Source organism: Jaculus jaculus, chromosome 10 (assembly GCF_020740685.1).
Source record: "Jaculus jaculus isolate mJacJac1 chromosome 10, mJacJac1.mat.Y.cur, whole genome shotgun sequence".
NCBI lineage: Eukaryota > Metazoa > Chordata > Mammalia > Rodentia > Dipodidae > Jaculus > Jaculus jaculus.
In genome coordinates, this window is record NC_059111.1 from 12,545,466 (window position 1) to 12,560,962 (window position 15,497).

The 15,497-nt window shown below is 43.8% G+C and overlaps 1 protein-coding gene across 1 annotated transcript in view; it reads right to left on the reverse strand.

The window, feature by feature from the left end:
- Window positions 1–7,863: 7,863 nt before the first annotated feature.
- Dpp8 (dipeptidyl peptidase 8) overlaps window positions 7,864–15,497 on the reverse strand; it is a 75,183-nt gene continuing 67,549 nt past the window's right edge. Inside the window, exons 20-21 of the mRNA XM_045160213.1 lie at window positions 14,490–14,601; window positions 7,864–11,958 (exon numbers count right to left, since the gene is read on the reverse strand). Of these exons, the coding sequence (XP_045016148.1) occupies window positions 11,836–11,958; window positions 14,490–14,601 (235 nt within the window). The 3' untranslated portion in view covers window positions 7,864–11,835. The remainder of the gene's footprint in view (window positions 11,959–14,489; window positions 14,602–15,497) is intronic.

A 15,497-nucleotide genomic window follows, 5' to 3' on the forward strand; every position in this document is an offset into this window, starting at 1 on the left:
CCTGGGTTTGATTTTCTAGTACCCAACTAAAGCCAGAGGCACAAAGTAGCATATACATCTGGAATGTTTGCAATGGCAAGAGACCCTGGCATGCCCATTTTCTCTCTCCCTTTCCGTCCCTCTCTACTCTCGAGGTAGGGTCTCACTTTAGCCCAGGCTGACCCAGAATTCATTCTGTATTCTCAGGTGGCTTTGATCCTCCTACTTCTGCCTCCCGAGTTCTGGGATTAAAGGCATGCATCACCACACCCGGCTAATAAAAATATTTTTTTAAAAAAAGAAGTCTTGGGCTGGAGAGATGGCTTAGCGGTTAAGCGCTTGCCTGTGAAGCTCAAGGACTCCGGTTCGAGGCTCAGTTTCCCAGGACCCACGTTAGCCAGATGCACAAAGGGGCGCACGCGTCTGGAGTTCGTTTGCAGTGGCTGGAGGTCCTGGCGCGCCCATTCTCTCTATATATATATCTGCCTTTTTCTCTCTCTGTCTGTCGCTCTCAAATAAATAAGTAAAAATAAAAAAAATTTAAAAAAAAGTCTCAGGGGATGGAGAAATGGCTCAGTGGTTAAGGCATTTGCCTGCAAAGCCAAAGGATCCTGGTTTGATTCTCCAGGACCCACGTAAGCCAGATGCACAAGGGGGCGAATGCATCTGGAGTTTGTTTGCAATGGCTAGAGGCCCTGGAATGCCCATATTCTCTTTCTCTCAAATACATAAATAATAAATATTTTAAAAATACTTTATTAAGCTGGGTGTAGTGGTGCACGCCTTTAATTCCAGCACTCGGGAGGCAGAGGCAGGAGGATTGCCATGAGTTTGAGGCCACCCTGAGATTACATAGTTAATTCCAGGTCAGCCTGAGCTAGAGTGAGACCCTACCTTGAAAAACCAAAACCAAAACCAAAAACCTTTATTCCTTAAAAAAAAAAAAAAAAAAAAAGTCATCTTGGGTTGAAGAGATGGTTTAGTGGTTAAGGCACTTGCCTGTGAAGCCTAAGAACCCAGGTTTGATTCCACAGTACCCATGGAAGCCAGATGCTCAAGGTGGCACATGTCTGGAGTTTGTTTTCAGTGGCCAGAGGCCCTGGTACGTCAATTCTCATTCTCTCTCTCCTTTTTATCTGTCTTCTTAGAAAAGAAGAAGTCTGATTTAGTGTTCTTTGTAGCCCGTGAATTACTTTTTTTGGTTTTTCAAGGTAGGGTTTTATTTATACCAGGCTGACCTGGAATTCACTATGTAGTCTCAGGGTGTCCTTGAACTCATAACAATCCTCCTACCTCTGCCTCCCGAGTGCTGGGATCAAAGGCGTGCGCCACCACAGCCAGCTTTGATGAGTTGTGAGTGACCACACTGTCTGTCGCCGTCTCCCTGGAGCTGGTTGTCAGGTTAGTGAGAGCGGCACTCTTGTCACCACTTCCTCTGCAATGTCGCCTGGGTCCCAGCAGACGTAGTAGAGGTGACCTATCTTATGGCAGTCTTTTCTTGTCATACTGATGGATCTTGGATCTCCTTAGTACTCTCTGCCATCTTCCCTGTCGTTCTGCCCTTTTTGACGCAAGCAGGGCCCACCAAGGAGAAGCACTTCCCTGCCTCAGCAGGCTGTAGCTGATCCTCGTTGGTTGTGTAGTTGCTGGAAGTTCCTTGCTCCCTCCTGCTTCTATGCAGTGGTCTCTCTAGGTTAGTAATTCCTTACACTTCCACTCCCCTCCCCCGAGGTAGTCTCACTGTAGCCCAGGCTAGACCTAGAATTCACTCTGTAGTTTCAGGGTGACCTCAAACTCATGGCGATCCTACCTTTGACTCCCAAGTGCTGGGATTAAAGGTGTGTGCCACCACGCCCGGCTGTGACTCACTTTTTTGGTGGAAGAGTGTGCTGTGTGTCATTGTGCCTCCCTTTCCCTCAGATCTTTGGTGTCGTTCCTGTTTCGCCATCTTATTTTTTTTGTTTTTGAACTTTAAACAGATTATATTGTTATCCCCCCCCCAACCCCATTCTCTTCCCTGGGACCCTCTTCTGTGGGTTATGGGGTTTACTGTGGGTCAGGAAGGTCTCAGTTAGTGTTGTCTGCCATCTTAAGTGGAAGTCTGAATGTGATTATCACACCTCATCTCATGAGCCATTCAAAGTTCTGACACGCACTGATATTTAAGTCTAAGACTTGGCGGAGGATGTGCTGGAGAGCGTGGGCATGTTTTCAAGCCTTGGGGTAGGCTGCAGTCAGTTCTAAGGAGCTGGGATGAGTATCCAAAGCAGACAGTTTAAAAAAGGTTTAGGGAAAGGGAGGAAGGGGTTTATGTCAAGCTTATAGATCTAGGGGAAGTTCAATCTGTGGCAGCAGCAGCTGCTCCCAGACATCCAAGCAGAGGGGAGCAACCAAACCAGCAGCAAACACCAAAAACAAGCCCAACGCGGCAGCGAGCGGCAGGGACCCTGGCAGAGCTTGGGCCCCTCTGCGTAGCTTTGGGCTGGACATCAGACCCACCCTCAAACATACCTGTGGGCTGGACACCTGGACCTGCCCCTAGTGACACCTCCTCTAGCCAGGCAGCTGGAGATCCAAGTTAGCTTTCATAAAACATATGAGTCTACGGAGGACATACATTCAAACTACCACGAAGAGCCGGGCGCAATGGCGCACGCCTTTAATCCCAGCACTCGGGACGAGGCAGAGGTAGGAGGATCGCCGTGAGTTCGAGGCTATCCTGAGACTACAGATGAATTCCAGGTCAGCCTGAGCTAGAGTGAGACCCTACCTCAAAAAAAAAAAAAAAAAAAAAAAAAAAAACCTACCAGAGTATAAACATGTTTGGATCTAAAAGAGGGTCTTGGGGGGGGGGTTATGAACCCTGTTCCCAGAGTCAGTTCTCAACATGCTGTAATAGCATATGACAACTTACTAACATAATATATACTACAGTTTGTTTTATTTATGTTGAGATTACAGGCACTTGTCACTATACCTAGAAGTTGTTTCTATCTCCAGTCCTTCATGATATTCTTTGTTTTTGAGACACACAGACACGGGGGTGGGGGGAGGGAGGGAGGGAGAGAGAGAGGGGGCTGGGGGGAGGGAAAGGGAGAGAGAACGGGCATGCCACCAGGGCTTCCAGCTGCTGCAAACAAACTCGACGCATGCACTACCTTGTGCCATGTGTATCTGGCTTGAGGCACTGCAACAGAATTCCAAACACATGTGCCACTTTGTGCATCTGGCTTTATGTGGGTACTGGGGACTCAAACTCAGGTCCTTAGGCTTGACAGGTGTGGTAGCTTGATTCAGGTGTCCCCCATAAACTTAGGTATTCGGAATGCTGTCTCACCAGCTGATAGCAATTGGAAATTAAAGCCTCCTGGCGGCAGTGTATTGTTGGGAACAGGGTTTTGGGTGTTATAGCCAGTTTCCCCTTGCCACTGTTTGGCACACTCTCCTGTTGCTGTTGTCCACCTGATGTTGGCCAGGAGGTGATGTCCACCCTCTGCTCATGCCATCATTTTCCCTGCCATCACAGAGCTTCCCCCTCGAGCCTGTAAGCCAAAATAAACCTCTTTTGTCCCCAAAGCTGCTTTTGGGCAGGTGATTTACACCAGCAATGCGAACCTGACTGCAACAGCAGGCAAGTGCCTTAACTACTGAACCATCTCTCCAGCCTTGTGTTAGTTTTGAGACAGGGTTCCATTCTAGCCTAGGCTGGCTTATGGTGATCCTCCTACCTCAAAAACGGTGTGGGGGGGGGATGGCTGGAGAGGTGGCTTAGTGGTTAAGGCACTTGCCTGTAAAGCCTAAGGTTCAATTCTCCAGGTCCCATGTAAGCTAGAAGAACATGGTGGTACATGTGTCTGCAGACCATTTGCAGTGGCCAGAGGCCCTGGCATGCCCATTCTCTCCCTCTCTCCCACCCCTTTCTCTGTCTCTAATAAATAAATAAAAATAAATCTTAAACACAACACAAAACCAAAATTAGCTTGCCTTTAGGGAAGTGGCCATGTCCTACAAGGACACTTTCGGCTTTGTTGTCCCACAGCCTAGCAGCCTGTGCATGACCACTGCCAAGGGAGTCAGTAAGTGCTTCCTGGAGCTCTTGTCTTCCCTCTCAGCTCAGGCTTAGGGAGGCAGCTGCTGCAGTTCCCCAGCGTGAGTGCTTAGCGGCCACAGAGACCTGGAAGAACGGAGTAGGGAAGAGACTCCAAACAGTTAACTTGGCAACGCCACACACCACAGAGCATCAGGCAGTTGTATGTGGATGTGGGCTGAAGCACGTGCTCATTAAGCTGATACAGACGGCTCATTTTCAGAACAGCCCTGTGCTTTCCAGAACCATTCTGCACCTGTGAGGACAATGTTAGGCTACACGACACGTAATATCGTTTCTGCAGGGTATCTCTCCAGTGACGATGGGGGGCGAGGGAGGAGGACTTTTGGCTAATTGTTTCACCTTGTATTTCCAGAACAACATAGAGATAGGAGGTAACAACAAAGACGACAGTAGAGGCTGAAACCTGTTGTCTATTTCGGTGGGAGATCACCTTCTACCAGAATGGCAGGGCCAGGACACCAGATCTGTGGACAAGCTGATGAACAGTTAAAATCCTGGTAACTCCTTGGGCCCTACCAACCCTCAAATACAGCTATATTATTTATAACAATCTCATCCTGCGGCTATTTTAATTCTGCTTGCCTGTCTGCTCTGAAGGGTAAGGTTAGGCCAGAGAGAAGCTCAAAGACTTCCAGGCCCAGTCTGCAGGTTGTATGTGTCTACATGGAAAGCTGCTTTTGCTTTCTTCTTTCTTTTCTTCCTTTTTAATTTTTTTTTAAAATTTTTTACTTATTTATTTGAGAGCGACAGACAGAGAGAGAAAGACAGAGAGAGGGAGAGAGAGAGAATGGGCGTGCCAGGGCCTCCAGCCTCTGCAAACGAACTCCAGACGCGTGCGCCCCCTTGTGCATCTGGCTAACGTGGGACCTGGGGAACCGAGCCTCAAACCGGGGTCCTTAGGCTTCACAGGCAAGTGCTTAACTGCTAAGCCATCTCTCCAGCCCCCCTTTTTAAATTTTTATTTATCAGAGAGAGAGAGAGAGAGAGAGGGAGAGGGAGGGAGGGGGAGAGGAAGAGGGAATGGGCACACCAAGGCCTCCAGCCACTGCAAACGAACTCCAGGTGCACATACCATCTTGTATATCTGGCTTACATGGGTTCTGGGGAGTTGAACCTGTGTCCTTAGGCTTCGCAGGCAAGTGCCTTAACCGCTAAGCCATCTTTCCAGCCCTGCTTTTTCCTTCCTCCCTTCCTTTTTCTGGTGCATGTGTGAAAGTTAAAGACAACTCACCTTTCCCCTTGTTTGAGGCAGGTCTCCCTGCTCACAACTGTTTGCCAGGCCCATGAGCCTGTCTCCACCTCCCTCCCTACACCAGCTCTGCTGGGACTGCAGGCACTGGCACTCCATCCTGTGGCTGGAAGTATCATCTTCTGGGGTTCTGAACTTGGGCACTCACACCTATAGGACAAGTAGAAAGCTGGCTTGTGAACAGTAGTAAGTGCAGGCTGCGTTAAGGACACAAAGGTAGTTGACTAAAATTTCTTCATGGTATCACAAATGGATTTTGGGTATGCTCAGATACAAATCCCTTAGAGATAGGCAGGGTCTAGCCAGTGACTTTTGGCAGCAGCCTCAACAGATTACTCTGGTATGCCTCAGTTTATCCTAGTTTAATACAATTTGGGGGGGTGGTTGAGGTAGGGTTTCACTCTAAGCCAGGCTGACCTGGAACTCACTATGTAGACTCAGGGTGGCCTCAAACTCATGGCAATCCTCCTACCTCTGCCTTCCAAGTGTTGGGATTAAAAATGTGTGCCACCATGACCAGCTCCACAAATGTATTTGTGTGTGTGTGTGCGCGCGCGCACCATAAAGTGAAGTCTGGGGAACACTGATGTATATAATTACTTTATTTAAAAGCCAGCCTTTGGGCTAGGAAGATGGCTCAGCAGTTAAAGTTGCTTTCTTGCAAAGCCTGCTAGCCCAGATTCAATTACCCATTACCCATGTAAAACCTAGATGCACAAACTGATGCATGTGTCTGAAGCTCATATGCAGTAGCAAGAAGCCCTGGCATGCCTATACTCCCTTCTCTCTTTCTCCTCCTCTCAGCTGGCAAATAAATAAATACATTTTTTTTTTTTTCGAAGTATGTTCTCACTATTGCCCAGGCTGACCTGGAATTCATTATGTAGGCTCGGGGTGGCCTTGAATTTATGGCAATCCTCCCACCTCTGCCTCGTGAGTGTTGAGATTAAAGGGTACACCACTACACACAGCAAATACAATTTTTAAAAAAAATTCTGTGAGTTTTGCATGGTATAACCAAGAATGTCTCCTGCAAAGACATTTGAATTTTTAAAAATATTTTATTTCTTTATTTACTTGAGAGAGAGGGAGAGGCAGAGGCAGAGGGAAAGAGAGAATGGGCATGCCAGGGCCTCCAGCCACTGCAAACGAACTCCAGATGCGTGCGCCCCCCTTGTGGATCTGGCTTATGTGGGTCCTGGGGAATCGAACCTGGGTCCTTAGGCTTCGCAGGCAAATGCCTTAACCACTAAGCCATTTCCTCAGCCCAAATACAAGTATTTTTAAAGAAATTATTCATAATTTTTCCATACAAACTGGAAGACAAATACAGTCATAGCTGGATCCTCTTCCCATGTAAAGCTGACCTCCAGAACAATGCACTACTGCTGTTAATGTGGCAGCTGCACACCACTTCAGAGAAAAGAGAATCAGATGGAGTCTACATTCTGGAACATCAAATCCAAATTTACTTCTTTTAGAGGGGTCCATCTGTTCCCCCTTTTCCCATATGCCTTCAAAAATAAGAACCAAGAGCCAGGTGTGGTGGTGTACACCTTTAATCCTAGCACACAGGAGGCAGAAGCAGAAGGATTGCTGTGAGTTCAAGGCCACCCTGAGACTCCATAGTAAATTCCAGGTTGGCCTGAGCTAGAGGGAGACCCTACCTTGAAAGCCCTCCTGCGCCCTCCCCTCCCCACAAAAAGGCTGGAGAGATGACTTAGTGGTTAAGGCACTTACCTACGAAGCCTAAGGAGCCAGCTTTGATTACCCAGTACCCACATAAGCCGGATGCACAAGACAGTGCATGTATGGAGCTCATTTGCAGTGGCTGGAGGCCCTGACATGCTCATTCTACCTGTATTTTTCTCTCTCTCAAAATGAAAAATCAGGGGGCTGGAGAGATGGCTTAGCGAAGGTGTTTGCCTGCAAATCCAAAGGATCCGATTTGATTCTCCAGGACCCATGTAAGCTAGATGCACAAGGGGGCGCACACATCTGGAGCTCATTTGCAGTGGCTGGAGGCCCTGGTGTGCCCATTTTCTATCTCAAATAAATAAATATTTAAAAAAATGAAAAATCAGAATCAGTAGGAAGAGCCCTTTCCTGAAGCCCTGGCTTTGACTCATGCTGGGAGACAAAAGATGGTGAAAAATATCTAGAACTGTCAGAGAAAGCTCTGGAAAAGTATTATAGTAAACCCCAAAACCTCTCCAAGAGCCTGCAGAAACCCCTGTCCATGTCCAGTGGCATGTCTAGGACTCTCCTAGCTGTTTACAGTAATCTGCTGGTACGTGGCTCCAAGCACTCTCTACCCTGGAAGATCAGCTGCTGGCTGCATGGAACCACAGCCTGGTACACTGGACATGGATGCATTACTGATAGTGTTCTACTCCCCCAGGAATGCTTCCCTTAGCACCCCCTTGCCCCACAAGACATGACCTTGTTCATGTGCACTGGTCACAGCTGTGACTCATCCAGGCAAGGCTGTAAATACGGGGAATGGGAAAGAGGAACATTTCAATCAATTTCAGCAGCATCTTTATTGCAACCATGAACCTGTAGTAAAATGCAACAGAATGAATGTTTCACTTTACATGATTAAAAGCCATGTAGCTGGAAATGAGGAAGCCCTAAGTGCACTGGATGGAGTGACATGCAAACTGTTTATACAAGTCAGTGCTTAAAACAGCAGGCACTTTTTGCTCAAAAATCAAAGACCTGAATTCCAATTTTGCTGAAAACAATATAAACTTGTACTTGGGTTACTTGAAAACAAACATACAGTTTTTCTGTCTCTGTGAAGGACAGTTCATTTACCTAAAGCCCAGCACCTCGTACTAATGCATCTCTATATTCTGGGCTGAAGGACAGGTGAGACGGGGTGGGGCTGGGAAGGTGGGAGTCAGTGATGTTTCCTATTCCTTTCTGTCCACTGGGAAAGCACACTCATAGTACATATCTATCTCGGTTAATATAATGCCATGTGTCTTAAGTCAAACAGCTTTAAGATGGGCTCCTGGGCTTAAGCACCCACTCTGTCCCACTCTCCCGTAACACCAGGGAAGACACATTTAGTGTAAAGAGTTTAATTAATGTTAGAGTGTCATATACAAATCAGAAGTACTGGTTCAGTGATAAGCATGCTTAGCATTTACTTTAGAATAGAAAAACTAACCATTTTCATGTGGTTACCTTTAAAATGCTTCATAGGAATATATTAATAAATACTTTTTTAAAAAATCTGCCCTTCCTACTCATTCAATTACCCCAAGGCAGGCCATCTGGGCCTAGTACCCACCCAAAGCTAACTGGCTGTGTGATCACTGGCACATTTCTTCCTCTCTCTAGTATGTAGGTTTTTGCTCTAACAAAAGAGCACTAGGGTATATCAAAGATGTACTCCAGCTGGAAAGCTCATGATTCTGTAGCAAGGAGGGCTTACAGGAATCACACTGCTGTAAGAAGGCCGGAAACACCTTCTGCAAGGAATGCAAGCAGGGAAAGACAGCCAGCATCATATCTAGTTTCCACTGTATAAAAGGCAATCACACTGTATGCTCTGGTGTGAGGCATTGGGAAAGAGCCAGGAATGGGACAGGGAGAAACCTTCATTCTGAAATGATATGCCAGACCAAAGGCCTACTAAAGTCACTACCACCTGTGGCCTTCCCAAGAGGGGCCAAGAGTTATTATCCCAGATGAGCAACTTTCTTGGACAACTGTTTTGGGTTAATAATCAGTTCAGTGTAAACATCACCTGTCATTTTCTTACTCTAATTTCACTCTCAACAACAGAAGTTTCTTAAAACAGTCCACATGGGGACTTGATTAGAAACATCCAGAAAGCTTGTTAGAAATGAACATTCTTGGTTTCCACCTAAATCAATGGAACTCCAATTTCCACAAGCCAGGGTCAAGATTTCATTTCTTCCACTAAGCATCCTGGATGAAACTTAGCTATCCTGGCTCAGAAAGCTCAGTTACCGCCTGAAGATGCTTGCTCAAGGGCACTTGCTTACCCAACCTATAAAAACCTAGTGTTGCGATACACCTGACCTGCTGCTGTCTGGCGCACACTAACACCTCCACTTGTGTGCACCCACAGTGAAGGGACAAATAATTTCAGCGTGGTTTCTGCTGGTTGTATCAAATACCTGGAGTAAAAAGCAAATGCAACCAGGCCATCTCTTTGCAAGTGAATTCAGCCAGGTATTTCCCCCCTTTAGAGAAGCAGAACGGCATATATATGACTGGGAGTTATAAAAGCATTCCTTACGACAGGAAGAAAGAAGGCAAGCTGAATTTTAAGAATTTACACGAGGTCTTTAGTGTAAAACAAGAAATGTCTTATAAGAAACAAATGGCTGTCTAAAAGCTACTTCATGCCATTTAAACTTGGCAGGTAAGGCTGGATCCCTTGGGGCCAACTAGTGCACTCTCAACAGTCAGACATATACTTAAGTCATGAGGGAATATACTTCCTTAGGGAAGAAAAGTTACCCAAATCAATTTAATTTAACTTTGAAATAATATAAACAAATCTTGGCAGGAGAAAATGTCATAAACATGAAAGTCATCAATATACAGTCAGGCAGGAAAGTGTGGAATTATACAGTATAAATATACAATGAGCAAAACTTAATCCCCGCCTTGCCGACCGCTTCCCAAGGACAGAACCACCAGGTCACCTGCTATTTCTGAGCCTCTTGAACCCACTGCCCACCTCTGACACACGGTCATCATCCTCACTAATGCAGACTGCTCTCTCTGGAAGGAATTTATTCTTTAGTGGGAAAAAAGAAACCAAGCAAGCTTTCTTGGAGTGCGATTATAAATTATGGGTAACACTGAAGTAATAACTAGAGTCAAACTCACAGATGCCTTCCCTGTCACTGGCTCCAACGTGACACATCTAATACCTGAAGACCCGACAGGGCAGGTGTGAAGGGCACTGCAAAGCTTATGCGCTGCCTTCACAGTCAAATGCAGCACAAAAGCAGGTAAACATCATGGCCGGTCAACAGGACAGTTTACAGGCTTTCAACATGGACAGACAGAGAGTCATAATTTGCCAGGGACTAGCTTACGGTAAGGTCATTGGAAACCTTTTTATTTTAAGCTAACACTATCTAAATTATGCTCTAATAACTTAAGTAGGTTAAAGTTTAAATTTTAGGTTTCTAAAATTATGACAAAAATAACAAAAAACTGGGACTATGAAAGTTCTCTAAGGAACTTTCCCTGCTCTGAATGTTAGCCTGGGGCCATGTTGGCAAGAGCCCAATTTCTTAATTCTCATTTCCTAAGCCTTACAGGAGGTTACATTTCATGTCTTCTGTTTTTGGTTTTGAGGTAGGGTCTCACTCTAGCCCAGGCTGACCTGGAATTCACCATGTAGTCTCAGGCTGGCCTCAGATTCATGGTGATCCTCCTACTTCTGCCTCCCGAGTGCTGGGATGGTGTGCACCATCATGCCTGTCTCCAGTTTAGCTCTTAAGCAGACCCTTGTCATCTCTACTCTCTGCCACTTCACACCCTGTTCTCCCCATCCCACTATAATCCCTCCACCTCCTGAAAACTCTGGAGCATTTTAATAAGAAAATACCAAATGAAAACTGGCACCACCAAATTTTCAAATACAAATGAATGTATATATTTTTTCTTTTCCTAAATGAGAAAAAAAGAGACTTGCCTGCAAATTTTTTAACTAATTATTTGATTAAAATTTTTCTGCCTGTAGTTATCAACATCATAAGACCTATAATTAAATCCATGCTACATATATGGTTACTTGCCTGTATGTGATCCACTGTCATATCTTAAAAAAAAAAAGAATTACTGATACTAGATACTGTTTAAATTGGCCCAAAACTGGTCAAATCCCAAATCAGAACCTTTGGGAGGACTAAGTTATCCTTAAAAAATCGTGAGTGACTGGTTAAGTCATAGGTTTAATAGTGATTAATTTATAACATGCTGGATATACCCCAAGAAAGAAAGCATAGGCTATTCAATTACATTTAACTGCTATCAAATCTGTAACTAGTCAGAGATTCCAGATTGAACCAAACCAATTACTAATATATTTTAACAAATTCAGGAGTATACTGTAAAAACCCACTAATTAAGTCCATAAGTCTTATAATCCTATTAAAAGTGAAAATAGGGGACTATGAATATGTGGAGCTAATGTGTTATTTTTTCAGTAATTCTCGTGGTACTGCTGGATCTGTCAGAATCATATGTCATTCAGTTGTGTGTGTGTGTGTGTGTGTGTGTGTGTGTGTGTGTGTATGTGCACGCGCGTGTGTGGTTAGGTATTAGATTACTGTCCACAAGCTGTAGATTCCTGCATGGCACCACATTTACTTTCAGAAGTACATGTTATGTGGCAGGTACCAAGAGGTGACAATCAATTCTGTGTTCTCTATTGACTAAACCTCTTCATTTGGTTAAATAGCCAGTGTACACCAGAGTCCTATACAAGTGAAAACTATATCACTTTCAGAGCAGCAATACGTGATCCAAGATTTTCTTGAAGGTAGTGCAAAAGATGCAGTTCATAATGTTCTCCGGATTCAGGAACTCGTATGCTGTGCCTCTCCTGAGGATAGATCTTAACAACACAAAGACACAGAAAGAAAAATTAAATCACACCCTCCTTCCAAAACTTTCTGGAACACACAACACACACACACAAAATGACAACTGTGATTATTCAGAAACATTGTCTCAAAAGTGAGTATTAGCTGGGTGTGTGGTGGTGCACACCTTTAATCCCAACACTAGGGAGGCTGAGGTAGGAGGATACTGTGAGTTCAAGGCCACCCTGAGAGTACATAGAGAACCACAGGTCAGCCTGGGCTGGAGTGAAACTCTACCTCAAAAAGCCAAAAATAATATTTTTTAAATAAAAATAAAATAAAGCCCACTCCCAACAATACATTGCCTCCAGAAGGCATTCATTCTCAAATCTCCATCAGCTGGGAACCTAGCATTCAGAACACCTAAGTTTATGGGGGACACCTGAATCAAACCACCATACCATGTAAGCCAGATGCACAGGGTGATGCATGCATCTGGAGGTCATTTGCAACAGATGGAGGCCCTGGCGCACCCATTCTTTCTATCTGCATCTTTCTCTATCAAATAAGTAAATAAAAATATATAAACAAATCAATTTAGTGTCTTCTTCAAGACAGATATAATTCCCTTTTGCAAAATAAAATATTTTTCTTAATACCATCTTGGAAATACAGTTTTTCCCATGTGTGATTTGTATGAACATTTGATAATTATTTTTTTCCAATCTCATCCAGCTTTTAAAAATTTTATTTATTTATTTTCTGTTTTCATATTTTTTTTTATTAGTTTTCTATTATGCAAGTACATGCAGTTTGGCACCATTATTAGGTTCATCCATGACCTAGCCCCTCCCCATTGGCCCCTCCTTGTTGAGGTATATAAGTCTTGCATTGTGGGGTAACATTTGACAATTATTACCTTAAAACAGTAAGTATTGGAATTTTTTCTGCATTAATACCATATATCAAATCTGCCTTCCTTCCTTCCCTCCCTCCTTCCTTCCTTCCTTCCTTCCTTAGTTCCTTCCTTCCTTCCTTCCTTCCTTCCTTCCTTCCTTCCTTCCTTCCTTCCTTCCTTCTTTCTTTCTTTCTGAGTCAGTCTCACTGTGTAGTCTGGGCTGGCCTCAAATTTCTGATGGTTCTGCCTCAGTCTCGAGTGCTGGAAGGACACTGTGTGCCACCATGTTCAGGAAGAAATACAGATACAACCCATGCGGACAAAGCCTTTTGGTGTGTGAAGGGTTTTAAGACCAGAAAGCTTGAAAACTACCACTACACTAACACCTCATAGTTTAACTGACAGAACATCAGCTGAAAAATAGAAGAATAAAACACATAATCCTCTTAAGAAATAGAAGAGTTGGGGGGAGGGTATTACCATGGGATACTTTTTATAATCATAAAACATGTTAATAAAATTGAGAAAAAAAAGTAATAGAAGAGTAGCTTCTCTCATTTTCCTACCTACTTTTTGCCTTTTTTTTTTTTTTTTTTTTGAGACAGTTTCTAGCTCAGGTAGCCCTCCATCTGGCTGTATAGCCAAGGCTGACCTTAATCTTCTGTCTCTACTTCCCAAAGTGCTGGGTCTATAGGCACGTGCCATCAGGTTAGCCTAGCTAAGAGCAGTTTTTGTCAAACTGTTTTAGAGTAAGGAACAGAAGAGGAGGGTAACTTATTGATCTTGACTCCAGTGACTAAAAAACTGTAAAAAAAAAACACAAAAAAACAAAAAAAAAAACCCTTGGGCTTTGTGTGATGGCACACGCCTTTAATCCCAGCACTCAGGAGGCAGAGGTAGGAGGATCGCTGTGAGTTCGAGGCCACCCTGAGACTACACAGTGAATTCCAGGTCAGCCTAGGATAGAGCGAGACCCTACCTCGGAAAATGAAAAAGTCTTAAAAACTCTTACAACAATGAAATCAAGTAACATTGGCTCATTCATCAATGGGAAAAAGCCGAGCAAAAGACAACAGTGAGTGGGCTGCATCATTCCCTTGCCCACAGACTGAAAGCAGGCATAGCACAGACATGTAATATTTCAGGCCAGACTTTCGGCCCGATTTCAAATTTCAATAGAACTTAATTTTGTACCAACTAAAGGCAACAGTAGAGGGTAACGACAGCTGAAAACTACTCAGCCTTACTCCGTATCTTATTAGATTCCAAAGTGATTAGCTGCTTTGTACTACCACATTTAATTTACAAACACAGAACAAGCTGAGTGTGTTGGTGCAGAGGTAGGTGGATCACTGTAAGTTTGAGGCCACCCTGAGAATACATAGTAAATTCCAGGTCAGCCTGAACTACAGTGAGACCCTACCTTGAAAAGCAAAAAAAAAAAAAAAAAAAAAAAAAAAAAAAAAAAAAAGTAATAATAATAATAAAATAAAATAAAAAAATAAAGCCAGGCATGGTGGCACATGCCTTTAATCCCAGCACTCCGGAAGTAGAGGCAGGAGGACTGCTGTGAGTTCAAGACTCCAGGTCAGCCTGGGTTAGAGCAAGACCCCATCTCAAAAACAACAACAACAACAAAAAACCCAACAACTCAGAACAACCCACCTGTAGATCATAAGGCTTTCCAGCCCTCACTAAAAAACTCAGCAATATACTGGTATGTGCGAAATGAACATTCTCATCTAAGAATCCATGTAAGAGCAGTAAGCGATTTGGTCTGCAAAAATAAAAACATTAGAAGATTAGGCAAAACAGTACAAGAATATAAAGGGAAACCAACTTACTCCTTTAAACTAATCACACTTCTTTATACTGTATTGTTAAGATATTTTCAATACTAAATCTGTAATATACTATTAGACATCATATGAAATAAAAATTTTCAAAGATCATACATTCAATTTCTTATTAAAATATTACAACACAGTAATTTTAGCAAGAAAAACTATTTGCAAAGTAGACAAAGAATTACTTTCTATTTTGAAACAGTTGTGTAGCTAATTTCTTAGTATAAGCAACTGCTTCAAATGTAACTTGTAAAAAAGAAAACCCCAAACTTTACTATTTAAACCAGCCTTTTAGTTTGGCTCTCAGTAATGGTCACGCCAGTCCAGTGTTTTAGAGCTGGGGATGTAGCTCAGTGTTCAGGTGCTTGCCTTCTGTGTGATGCCCTCCCTGGGTTCAATCCCCATTATAAGAAAAGTCACATTTTAGGATTTCTCTCCCTCCCTCCCTTTCTCCCCTTTCTCTTTTTTTCTGAGGTAGGGTCTTGCTCTTGCCCAGGCTGACCTGGAATTCACTATGTAGTCTCAGGGTGGCCTTGAGCTCATAGCAATCCTCCTACCTTTGCCTCCCAAGTGCTAGGATTATTTGTTTGTTTATTTATTTATTTCTTCATTTCACAGAGAAAGAGGGAGAAAGGAAGGGAGAGAGAATGAATGGGCGTACCAGAGCCTTCAGTCACTACAAAATGAACTCTAGACGTGTGAGCCCACTTGTGCATCAGGCTAACGTGGGTCCTGGGGAATCAAAACTGAGTCCTTTGCTTTGTAGGCAAATGCCTTAACTGCTAAGCCATCCCTCCAGCCTGTTTTCTAAGATTTATTAGAGACA